Source organism: Hetaerina americana, unplaced genomic scaffold, assembly GCF_022747635.1.
Source record: "Hetaerina americana unplaced genomic scaffold, ioHetAmer1.1.p SCAF_11, whole genome shotgun sequence".
NCBI classification, from domain to species: Eukaryota; Metazoa; Arthropoda; class Insecta; order Odonata; family Calopterygidae; genus Hetaerina; species Hetaerina americana.
In genome coordinates, this window is record NW_027286181.1 from 1,176,542 (window position 1) to 1,189,629 (window position 13,088).

Sequence of the window (13,088 nt, forward strand, 5' to 3'; positions counted from 1 at the left end):
TGTATTATTACCCCCATCGTACTACGGCAGGAGAGATCATGCCAGTAAAATTAGAGAGATTAAGTGTGGAACAAATAAATTTAAGGTGCCATTTTTTCCACGAACGATAGGGGATCATAATAACATTGTTCGACCGCGGTAGGGTCATGTTCGGGTAAAATTATTCTCGTGTGTATTCACCCCCTGCCACACACCTTGGTGGTGGCTTCCAGGGCATACATAAATAAAATAAAGTAAATAGAATCGTAAGGTGGACAGGGGAATGATAAATAGCAGTGGTCGGGGAGCTGATTAAGTCAGTATGGTAGTTGTTCAAGCAATTTAGTAATTTTTGGTCTTAAAGCTCTGATTAATGGAATCGATCAAAGAACTAATTCACTGTCGCATTTCCCAATTATTTTATTCTCAAAGTTGACCACTGCGCATATGTTTTTAGTTTTAATTTGAAGAAAAGTTGTACTTTATGGAAACCTTTTTATAATAAATGTACAGACCAATAAGTATTTTTAAGTCCAATGAAAAAGGAACAAGTCTTTATTAAGCCTTTATCTCCGTTTTTTTGGAAGTTAGGAACACGCTCTTTCATAAAATTCAGTAAAGAATAATACGTATCATGACTAACAAGAAATAACTTGCTGCTTAAGCACCGAGACCCATCACTGATCAAATTAGCTTGACCCCCCATCCTAGGAGAAGGCAGTCACTCTCCCTCCCCCTATCGTCACCGCCCCCCCAGCCCTCCCCGCGGGGGGCGGGGGGGGGGTGAAAGGGGCGCGGGAAGGGCTTGAGGTAAGAATTAAGGGATACCATAAAAACGGTTTCTTTCGTGAAAGCTCGAGCACAAGTCAACGAGTCAGTCAAAGAGTTGTAATCGCTGCTGAGCGCGTTAGACAATCAGTGAGTTAGGCGTGGACTGGGAATAAATAATTGGTAATAGATATTAATGAGTTCCCCGATAAAAAGACGGGATGAATTACCCATTTTCTGGCATTTCCTGGTGAAAATCCTTCATGATGAAAGAAGACGCTTGGCTTTTTCATGTAAAATGGTTTTGTTGTCGACCGAAGTTTCATTTCGCCGTAACATTTTCAGGTTTCCCTGCAGCGTAACATCTTCCGGTTTCGTTGCAGCTTAACATATTCAGGTTTTGTTACAACGTTACATCTTCAACCTGAATATATTACTCAGTAACGAAAACTAGGCCGTGATTAACAATTTTTTATGCGAAAAAGCAAAGTGTTATACTTTCATCAAGACAAGACAAGTTTAACATAATATTTGGTAGAATTTGGTACTAGGGCAGGAGGAAAAGAAAACGTTTCGCTTTCGCGAGTGATTAGGCGTGCTGAGAGATCGTTTGACGCGAGCCCTCTGTGACCCATTCGGAATATGTACTGACTCCTCTGGAACCGGTCGAATGATGAATATTTTAGTCAAAAATTCCAAATATTTCACGCTGGACCAAGTTCAGGCGAAGATTCTCCCGCACATCCCGTTTCTTGTAGGCCTCCAAACCTTCCTTTTCCCATAAGTTGAAAAGAGAGTGCACCCCTTCATAGCAACACACTCCTCGTGATACTTCTTTCGGGATTCAACCGCAAATGCGGAGGAGAGACGGACAAGCCTGTGCCCCGGGACGGCATGGGGCTCCCGGAGCTTTTTGCGGAAGTGCGTGTGAGACCGAGGCATCCCAATCATGTCTGTCGCACGCCAACTTACCCGTAGTGGTTTCCCCTTGGGTCAAGCAGCAGCGACCGGTCATCTCCTTTCGCTAACCCTTAGAAAATTTGGGTGGCAAAGAAGTTTGCCGCCGCTCTGTGACATGACTATTTGCTTCCTAGTTGTGGAAGTCATTAAGTACATACTTTCTCCGGATGAAGCGATCAGCAAAAACTCTGATACTTAGAAAGATCATCTGGGATAGAATATGGATTGAAATACCGCTTATCAGGCCACGCAACGTCCCATTGAGATAACGCCTTGTGTATTTTTTTATACCTTTCGGCCACACTTAACGCACTCTTTTCGAAGATAGCTGTTGGTTTCCTTACATACTGTCATGCCGCTCCCTTCGGGGTTAGGTTAAGTCAGAAAACCAATTTTTAGTTAACTCGGGATACTCAACGAACTTACTCGTTCACCGTTTCATAAAAAGCTATGTGCTTGTATCAAGGAACTGACTGCAGGTAGGAAGTATTGCCCGGAAGAACTTGAGGCGAGCTCGCTTGAGGGAGCGGGTCGCCCAACGGTCTGCCTACGCTTCGATGGGCTTACGTCTATCGGACGCAACAGAACGACGCCCAACTCAACATAATGCAGTTTATTTTTCACAGTCTTCAGTTTCCATCGATCTGCCCGGTCAGATGGGCGTAACGGTGTCCTTTGTGGGTCGCTCAGCCAGGCACCGGCGTCGATGGTTCAAGGGTGTGCGTTGGCCATCGGGGGGAGAGGTCAGTGCGGAGTCAAAAATTCCTTAGGTCAAAAGGCTGACAGAAATATGGATTATTATCTCGTGATTTCCTGGCGATTTGCTGTGGAGACTCGGGCCTTCCACCGGTTCACTTCCTCATCCATCGATGAGGAAAACAAGTCGTTTTCGATCCTCAGGGCTGATGAAGAAGAGACATCCCTAGAAATATGGACGTCGGAGAGTTTTGGTCTCCCTAGAACAGGCATCTTTCTCGTAAATGTAATGGCACACATTCAGTATGGTACCATTTTGGTCATAGAGCTCAATGAACGATTTAAGTCCTGAAAGCCTTCAAAAACCTGCGTCGTATTTCCCAACTCGGTCATTCTCTGAGTTGGCAATGACGCATCTGCTTAATTCTAACTTAAAGAAAGGCCCCTGGCTGTACTTCGCGTTTTGTTCCTTAGTCAACCGATTATTATTCCACATCTTTGTGCAAGACTTAAATGTCTATGAAATCGCGTTTCAATTATTCAGAAGTCGGTATACTCGTGGTTAACAAAAACTTATTGGGTATCATCATACCTGCCCGCTCTTCCTGGTCACATTTTAGACCCAGAAATTGTCCTTGGAGGCGGTGAAGACGCGAAAATGAGTCATTCCTTCAGTCTTAAGATTTTTATTTAATTTATTTTTTTATAAATATATACCCTGCAAGCCACCGCCAGGGTGCGTGGCAGGGGGTGAATACACACCAGAATAATTTTACCATGACTCTACCGCGGTCGAACGGTTATTCATCCGGTTATATGCTATTATGATCTCCTATCGTTCGTGGGGAAAAATGGCATCTTGAATTTATCTGTTGTACACTTAATCTCTCTAATTTTACTGGCATGATCTCTCCCACCGTAGTACGAGGGGGGCAATAATACATTTCCAGCATCATTGCTAAAGAGACCTTCCAAGATATCGAGCGTTGCGTAATTCCTGGGGTCTATCGTGGAAATTGTTGATCTATACTTTCCCTGTAATAGGAATAACAGTTTTCTTGTCACTATCTCACCTCGTGACCTGTGGCTTGTTCAAATCGTTTCTCACGTTATACATGCGACAACATTTGATCAAATGCCACTCGATATCAATCACACGATAAATTCCCTCACATTGATTGATTTACGCAAATACAGTTTTACTTTTTAATTTTCTTTATTCATATTTGTTTATCAATAAATTGAAATAAAAAAATGTAATGTCATGACATATTTTTACTATATTCATCTGATGAATATGTAGTCGCATTTTATTGATGGAAGAATGAATATTTCATATAAATACTCGTACTTACCATTATCGGATCCGTGAATTCCAATTTTCAACAGAATAACTGCCGTATCAAATGCTAATTCGGACCGTTGTAACAGAAATCCTTTCATTGGTTCTCCCTTTGATAGATGGTGCTCCCTCACCAGACCCGTGTGTCGAATTTCAGAATTAAACGGAAATGTAGTTGCATGCGATATTGCAATTACACCAGGACTTGATACGTATTCTCAATTCGGCGATTGTAGGGAATTTAATTTCTTATTGATGATATCAAAAACACTACTTATTTCCTATATTATTATTTTGCATAAAAATAGTTTTGTTATTTGTTAAAATATTTAATTATCATTCTTGTACATCATATAAAAATTAATTTCTCATCATTCACACGTACAAAAGCACACACTATACACTTTTTTTTGAAGTATATTCAAAGTCCATTTAAATTAACGACCACGCCGCCAAACTTTGGAACTGCACAATGGTGGGCTAAGATATTATACATTGAAACAATTTCCTCGAGAATATTCACCGAAGATATTTACTTGGTCCTCAAAGTTATCCTCTTTCGTGCAGAACCTTTGCAAATGCATATTAGCAGGCGGTCACATAAATATAGGATATATAATTTTATTGAAATACAGATTTTTTCACTCGGATGGGGAGGATGGTTACAAGGGGAGGAGGTATACACAAGGCATTTGTTAAGAAGGTTATTTACTCAAGTTAGGTCGCGTAGAAAACACTTTTTTTGATACGAGGCAATGAATTTGACTCCGTTTCAGCAATGTCTCTTTTCTGTACATTACAGGAACAAGCCACGAAATAATCGAGTGATATATTCACTTTTAACTTGGAATCTGCATTGGTGAACACTCTAGGAATATCGGATCCCAGGTCACACTGAACTGAGATCCGAAATTTCAATTGGTTCCATCGTCAAAAATAGTCAAAGCAATTTCATTCGAATTACAGGAAAGAGTTTGGCAAATGTTTCTCCGAGTAGGAAAAATCATTATTGAGTGAGAATTAAAGAATAAACTGTTCGTTTGGTGTCAAATTTTCCAAGGGACACGGGGGTCGTTTCTGGAATACCCCGACCCCTTCGGGCCTTCGAAGTCACTCACTCCGTCTGGTTCGGGGACCTGCTGCTGCGCTCATCAGGAGACAGACGAGCGAGGTCCGTCGGCGATCGCTCGAAATGCCCGACCCTTGGAAAAGCATTGACTGGAGGGATCATTTCTTCTACGCCCACAAAGCGGCGCGGTTAAGTCTGCATGAGAGGCTTTTCTCATTAGGCACTATATCACAGTTCAGAACAGTTTTTCCGGGGCTGTTCTTTTTTTTTTACCAACTAAGACTAAACGAAGTACTGAGTGAAGAAAACAAATCGACATGCACGTCTCCTTTCCCTTTAAGCAGTCCGTCGTGTGCGATTCACACTTCAATGCCGTCAATGTTTCAGCTGATGCAGCTTCGTGACTTCTCTCGACCACCGCCAACACTGTCCTAAACGGGAAATGCGACCTCATCGGCCGCCAACTCCTCCGTCCAGCTCCCTCCGTCAATCGAAAGGGCGCACGGGGAAGGGGGAGAAAGTGGGAGGAGTGGTTACCCTCGAAGGAAATCCAATCACTTCAAAAGAAACACCCTCTTGCTCTCCCGTTAATTGCCACACTTTTAATGTTCCAATGTCCGCTGGTCCACTCGCACATGCCACCTATATTCGCCCTCCCCAAGCAGTGGGCAGTTGGACGTCCGTCCTTTTCAACATACAATATCAGTGGATCTCTTAACCTCTCTGTCGCGACCCGGAATAGCGTCTCCTGGCCTTGTCGAGGGGGTTGCCTAGAGGCCGCCTTTGGCGATTCCTGGACAGACCGCGGCCGTTGAGGAACGCGGTCATGGATCGCCAAGCGAGCGGCCCGAAGGCGGAGGTTTGGGTCGCCGGGGGGGACAACGCGGCGGGTCGAGTGAGGTTAAGAGCCGCTGTCATGAAAAAGGAAGGGAAATGTTAAGGCCTCGGAAGGATTATTCGGAGTACGGCAAGTGCTGCAAGCATGTTGAAAGTGGTGTGGTAAAGGTTGTTGTCGTGTGCCGCTGCGTTACTTCCGTCACGCTCTCGTGACTCGCGATTTCCTACTCCTTCACCAGTGATTCCTACATTAAAGACAGAGAGCAAGTGAGAAGATGTTTCCTTTCATGAAAACACAGACAGTGCAAAAGGGTCATGCTTCAAGATCGAGTTTACCATCTGTTTGCTTGAAAACATCGGAACTTGTCACCGATTTGATCGTGAAATCGAAACAGATACATGCAAGTGAAACAGTTGGCCAAGTTTTTGTTCATTTTTTTGTTTGGAGTAAAAAGTCAATAAAAAATTATCGAAGAAGAAAAAAAAAACATTAAGTTAAAGTTTTGAAATGCCACAAACAAAGCACAAAGGAAAAGTTTGGTTCATGGTTTATTTTTAATCGCGAAATTACTGCTTCTAGTTTCGGTTAAATAAGTTTTCATATAATCCAATTAAGGAAGGTGAGAAATCTACTTTTTTATCGCAGTTTCACACGAAGAAAGAAATCAGCTAAAATTATGAAGACACACAATTAGAGACACAGATTACATTTTGAGCTGCAGCATGCTCTCATGCACTACATCTTAGCAGAAAAATCCAAGCTGTAGAAAAAAAAAACATTCATATGAACAGATAATAAGCGCTTTTTTTCCTCACTGTTGTTAGAGTAAGCTTTTTATTTCCTCGAAGATGTTAGAAACATTTTCTTTTTCCAACGAAGCGTTTCGACCACAAGAGTTATTGACAAAAGATGATTTGATATTGTTATGTTCAACATGGATTAATATTAGTTTGGTGAGCACATAGTCAACTTCTTACTTTTCATTATAATGGTCATTCCGCATTCCTTAACCACGTGTTAAACACAGCACTGCCACCGATTATTTAATAAGCCGCCCATAGTTCTTGCAAGCGAAGCATAGCATTTTTTCGCTGTCAGCGCTTAATGTGATTTGATATCTGTGATTTCGTATTCATTGTAAAATATAATATTACTGTGTTAAAAAAATTCAATAGGAGTGAATTGCATTAATTTGTTTAAAACAAGCATTAGATATCATAATTAATTTTCTTCGATCCAGTGAAGGTTATTATCCATTTTTTTAGTACAATTCTTAGGTGCATTTTTTTTTCAGAATAGAACCCAATTTCAAGCCTCAAAAATATTACTGCTGTTGGGTTCATAGGAACTTGGACCATATTGGCAAGATTTTAAAGTGAGCAAGGGATATGAGTTTTTCTCATTGACACTTGGGATACTCTGGGCTAAAAATACTTTGAGGCCTGAGAATACTATGCACTCTAAAAACTAATTACACTACGTGAGTATTACGAAATACGTCCAGTATACTCAGTAATTATTTACGAGTAACCCAAAAACTCCATACAGTAACGTCAGTCAGGTAACAAGTAGTTGTCATTAGGTAGTCAAGAGTTAGGTGTTGTCGAGGTGGCGATGATAGAAAATCACTCGCTCAAATATTATAGCTCCATTTGTTAGAATGTTGATTGATTAGCAGGTAGGTTGTTATATGCTTGTGGATGGATTTTAATGGAAAAAGCTCGTTACACCAACATTTTTCTACAGCTAAATTAGTGTTAACATAAATTAATTATAACTGAATCACATTTGTACTTTTTTCTCACAAATATAATTTTAATAAAATGGTTGACTCAGTACCCAAGGCTTTCAAATCCAATGGTTGTGGTGATGTCAGTGCATTTGTTTCTGGGAGTAGGGAATGCACGTATTACCTAGGAACATGTTAATAATGATTCGATCTAAACGATTATTATTAGCGTGTAAAACGTCCTCAAATAATACAATTTGCTATAGTTTAAAAGTTTCAGTGAATGGGTTTTCGAGGCAAAATTAATGTTAAGACCATGTGAAAGTTCGCGAGGCCATTTGGAAATCCTAATTATAACGCATTCATAGAGTAGGCTAATGCCGACATCGGGTTTCTCTCCACCCTTTATCCTTTCCTGTCCATCCCCTATGGCGCAAATGACCCTGCAGTCGGTCGCCTCCCCTAAGAACTACTACTACTACGCATTCATGGTGGAATTTACTGAAACTGGAAGATGGAATATTGGTTTTCGAAGGAGAGAATAGAGGTCACCCCGCGAGGGATATGCATTTACACACATTCAAGGTGTACGGGGATGCAACTATTTCAGGGTGTAAAAATTATTCGCCTTGACCGGGATTCGAACCCGGATCCCTCGATGTCCGGCAGAGTGCCAGTTGAGTTAGTTAAGTTAGTAAGCCAGTTAAGCCATCGAGGCGTCCTCTTAAACTCTGAGAACAAGATGTTGTGACGAAATACCGTACATACAATGTCACAGGCATTCGTAGTGCACGACGCGCCACAGGCCACGAGGTTAAAGCCGTCTTTAAACATTTAGGCTGTTTATATCTTGACAAATGTCCAAAGAAACTGGGGGAGATGTCGCAGCGGTAACTTTAAACGGAGTCATCCGATAATGACTCTGTTAGACCATCAGATGACTCTGTTAAAAGTAACTGTTTCGGCATCTTCCGCAGTTTCTTGGTGTTAGGGGATGTGGGGGGAGGTAGGGAGTAAGAAGAGGGGGGGAAGAGGTTAGCAAGTTTCACCAAGTTGCGAGTAGCCTCTTGGCAAGTTTCTAGCTCTAAGAAAAACACACACAGCATCCTTTTCTCTGGGAATTGAAACCAGGGCTCCCCGGCCAACAGTCAAACTCTCTGGTCACTTGAATTGACCTCATGTCCATTTAAAACTGGCTCATTTTAATGTTTCGGGCTGCAAACATTTGTGGACACGAGGACCAAAGTCAGCTTTAAATTCCCGGCTCACGTGTCCTGGAATTCGAATTGTGACGGGGGCACTGATGACGTGGGACGGCGTCCGCCATCCAAAATCAATTACTTAAGCCGCCGATCCAACACCATTCGAGCGGTATTTGTGAAGCTATTGTCTCGTTTTCTCATTTCTCACCCGCTTTCTCCTTCCGGATAAGGAAGACTAGCCTAGATGGCATACGAGGCCGGTGCAAAGTAATGAAACTGTTAGTTGCTTCTTGATTAGAATGGCAGTGATCCTAAAAAAATAGCTTAGAACTTCTCGGTAATGTATACTTATTTTGCAACAAAAAATGAAAAAATCGAGGGTTTTGTTGATATGAAAGTTAAATCTAGTCTACACCATAATCTTATTAGCGGTAATGCTATTTCGTAAAATGAAGACGTTATGATATATGTGTTTTTACATTTAGCTGGAAAATTCAGATTACAGAGTCTCACGATTATTTTCGTAAATTAAATTCCATACAAATGTAATAATTTAATGTAATGATTTTGTTACTTTTACGTCCAATATTTGATTGTGTCAGTAAAACTATCATAGCTGCGTTAAAATCATGTCCTGAACTAGTATATTTAAAGATCAAAAGATCTACTATTAGCTAAGTATACAGGAGTAATGTTTTAGACACTAGAGCCAACAATATCTACGGATAAAGAGGGGATTTATTGCAGTGTTCAACGCGCGTTAATGAAAAGAACTGTTAATATTTTCCTCCAATAAATCGGGAGTGTTTCCAAAGCCCTTTTCATCAACGTCAACTGCCTAGTGTTCAAGCAGGTGAAGAACAAATGTAACTTATCCAAGCATATTATAACATACAAATGTTAACGTAACGAGGCTTTTAGCATTGCACTCCGTCCCAAAATGCTCAAGCATTGAAGCAAGGTTTCGAGCTGATGAACAAGCAGCGCTCTTTTTTTTGTTCCAATTTTCCATTCACCACCTCACCTGCGTCCAGTATGATGTCGTCCACATCTGAGTTTCGCTGTGAGTTCAGAGTCGGTTTGGAATGTTCTACTCTCAGAATACCATTGTTCCCATCAGTGCGAGTTGCATTGGAATGATCTACATTGTCTCCCTTTGTATCGTCTTCGTCACCATTTTTAGGCAGAGTTTTAAGATCATTACCAAAGTGTCCCTTGGAAGCAGATCGACAGCCGAACCACCAGTAGCCGGCCGGGCGTGGGAAGGGAGGGTCCGCTGGGTCCACCTGCCGAGCGAAAAGAGCGCACGTCCGTTAGACCACATGATGCCTCGCCAATTGTCCATCTCTCACTTCATACACATTTAAATTCACGCAGTGTGCTCTTACTTCATCATTGCGATTCAAATTTGTTGACTCGCTTTTGGGAAATTACAAAATGTCCCCTTTCAGGAGAATTTAATTTCACGATATCACCATATAAGAACCATTAACAAAGTTGTGCAATAACCAAGTGCACAAAAATGAAATGGTGATGATCACATCTGATTTATATCGTAGATATTTTAGCTAAGAATCCCCAAGAGAAATGTTCGCGAGTGAAGAAGATACCGTATTCTTGCATGGATACTTTAATATAGTTTATAATAATCAACGGGAGGAATTTCTATATTGATGGCATTTCTCAAGAAGAAAAAAACATTTATTTACTTCCCTCATGCAAAGGACCAGGAAAGTTCTATTTGCACAACTTGGTGATTTTCTTTGGCATGAAATGGAAGGAAGGAAATGAAACCTTCGAGCATCTTCGACGACACCAAAAATTCACATCAACATCTTGAGACATTCCGTCGTAAAGCGAAATATTTTTATCCATAAACGGTTCTCGCTTAGTTAACGTAGACTGTTTCCGTCGGACAAAACGACTAGTATAATTTTAATGGACTGTCAGAGATTTTATGCAGTCGACCTCCCCAGCCCCCGGTTGGGGGAAGATGGGTCATTTTCATTCCAATTACCATGAACATGCTGTCGCTGAATCGGTAGTAGAGTCCTCCCTTGAAAAAGTAAGTGTAGCCGTTCGTGTATTGGAGGGCAGCATCCAGGTTGTCCGGCACACCTTCCCAATTGCCGATTGGCTTTGGATAAGTGGATTTCACGGGTGGGCGCTGAGACGGGTCGAACCTCCAGAATTTGGAACCTGGAAAGAGTCAAGGGACGCTTATGATCAAGTTGGAAAATACGTCTGGACGAGGGCGGAGGTTTTTGTCATTATTATCGAGGAGGATGGTCAAATTTATTTAGTTGCCACATTTGACTTTTCGATCGTTTTGCCTTCCACATCTGCACGTCTGCCAAAACCATTTTTGGCAAAATATTTCCAAAATTTTATGGCATCCATACTATCTTATTTTATTACTATATATATTTTCTTGTGCATCACTTAGCGAAGAAGTTAACACACAAAAAACAGGGAATTTTACTGTTTCAAGTTGGTTTAATGTGAATCGGTAAGATAAATGTAAGAATATGATTTTCATTGGGAACAGTACATTATAGCGGGGTGTAAACTATCAAACTGCTGTCATTATATTTTTCTAGTTTATATAATGATCATAATATATGCTCAATGATTCAGATCGAGATTAGAATTACTCACCTTTGTAGAAGTAGATTTTTCCGTTTCCTCCCCAAACCATAGCTGCATCAACGTTATCAGGTATACCAGTGAACCCTTCAGAAATTTCCATAGGGTAGTTTTCGTCCATTCGTTTGCCGGTGAATCTCCAGTACTTGGAACCCTGAAGTTGAAATTCAAGCAAGGAATGAGTTTGATTCACAAACATGGAAAATCGTCCTGGAAGTTTTCAAATGGCAGAATAGCTGTCGATACTGATTCATGTTCATTTAAACATTTCCGATCACCAATGCGACAAAAGGAAGTCCTAAGTCTCTTTTGGAAAGCATTCCAATTTTAGAACTAAACCGAAGTCATGAACTATACATATTTTTGATCTTATTTGAACTCAAAATGCAAATTGATTTCGATCACAGTCATGTAGTCCGCGCGTAGGAAAAAGGTGAAAGTATTCATAATATTTTGAGTTGCAAAACTTACCTTGAAAAAGTAGGTTTTTCCATTCTTGTAGGTAAATGCTGCATCAATGCTACCAGGTAGGCCAGGCCAGCTCTGCGAAATAGGTCGAGGATATCCGCGGTGTATTCCTTGCTCACTAAGCTTCCAGTAGTGGTCACCTGAAATCAAAATTTCGAGTGAGTTAATTTTAGATTTTTGAGTTGAAGCACTCAAATTTCGTGAGTAAAATGGTATAGTGTCTCACAATATCGAAAAAATGAATTTATTTTCTTCGGACACTGATTTTTTTTGCGGCGCAATGAAAGCAGATTATAGTTTTAACACAAATACCTTTTACAGAGAGAGATGTTATAAAGGACTGTGAGACATCGGGCGATAGGTGCAAAGGGAGGGGATGAGGGAGATCAAACGCGATTGAAAATGTGACGCCACATTAGAATGTTGAGAATGAAATGAATAAAAAGAGTAGAAACTTAATGAATACGTCAAAGAGTAGATGGAAAAAAGCAGAATGTGTAGGACACCAACGAGAGAAAGTGTGAAGCACGGCAGCCCTTCGAAGGTCAGGGAAGGAAGCAGAGAGGGAAAGGGTCACCAGAGGAAGTCTTAAGGATGGACTGCGTGATGGAGAATGTCGGCGGAAGGAGAAGAAATGAAACGATGAATGGAATCTAAATCATGTCGATTATAACGCTTCGAGTTGTTTAGAATGACCAATTGATGAGTCAAAATTATCAAACAACCAAAAACTGAATGAATTTGATTTTAGCAAAGCTGTTGTTATGTTTCAACTCCCTCGGTCATATAAACTCTTTCCTTCCACCCTTTTTGTTTTCTCTCAGCATTCATTTTTATTTCTCCGCGCGTACGTTACCCACCTTTGAATGCGTAAGTGGCGCCCTCGGCCGAGTTGAACATGGTGTCCACCCTCGCGTCCGTGCACAGCTCGACGTCTTCCCCGGTTGGTGGCTCCTCGGGTTCCGGTTTCTTGCCGCCTCCGGCACCGGCGCCCGGAGAAGCGCCTCCCTTGGTACCGGACGGGTCCTTCTTCCCGTACAATTCCTAGGGTCGGGGAGAAACGGGAGAATCATGTCATTTCCTCAGGTGGAATCATAAGGAGTTGGACCAAGCGCTAAGATCACGCGAGGCTGGATGCGTGAATGATCGGCTGGTTATCAGTTATGCGTTATGCCGTTATGCGATTATATATCGTACAATGTTTTCAATATATTAGTGGAAGGACGAATACGACGCCTCGTATATGGGAGCATTCGCAAGATTTTAAACTAAACGTAGGTAACTTGACTGTTATCATTCTTGTTTATACTTTCCTTTTACATGTCGCTGTTCTAAACATAGGAGCTGCAAAGCCCTTTCCAGATGACATTGCTGATTTCAGATGACAATTG

At 41.3% G+C, this 13,088-nt stretch overlaps 1 protein-coding gene across 2 annotated transcripts in view; it reads right to left on the reverse strand.

Moving 5' to 3' along the window:
• Nucleotides 1–4,061: 4,061 nt before the first annotated feature.
• The window catches only part of Mmp1 (Matrix metalloproteinase 1), a 94,200-nt gene continuing 85,173 nt past the window's right edge, over nt 4,062–13,088 (reverse strand). The window contains exons 6-11 of one of the 2 annotated variants that reach the window (XM_071599311.1): nt 12,558–12,741; nt 11,701–11,837; nt 11,242–11,383; nt 10,601–10,782; nt 9,788–9,869; nt 4,062–5,896 (exon numbers count right to left, since the gene is read on the reverse strand). In XM_071599311.1, the coding sequence (XP_071455412.1) occupies nt 5,751–5,896; nt 9,788–9,869; nt 10,601–10,782; nt 11,242–11,383; nt 11,701–11,837; nt 12,558–12,741 (873 nt within the window). In that variant the 3' untranslated portion in view covers nt 4,062–5,750. Of the gene's footprint in view, nt 5,897–9,607; nt 9,870–10,600; nt 10,783–11,241; nt 11,384–11,700; nt 11,838–12,557; nt 12,742–13,088 lie in introns of both variants that reach the window. The other variant, XM_071599310.1, reaches the window with a different exon arrangement.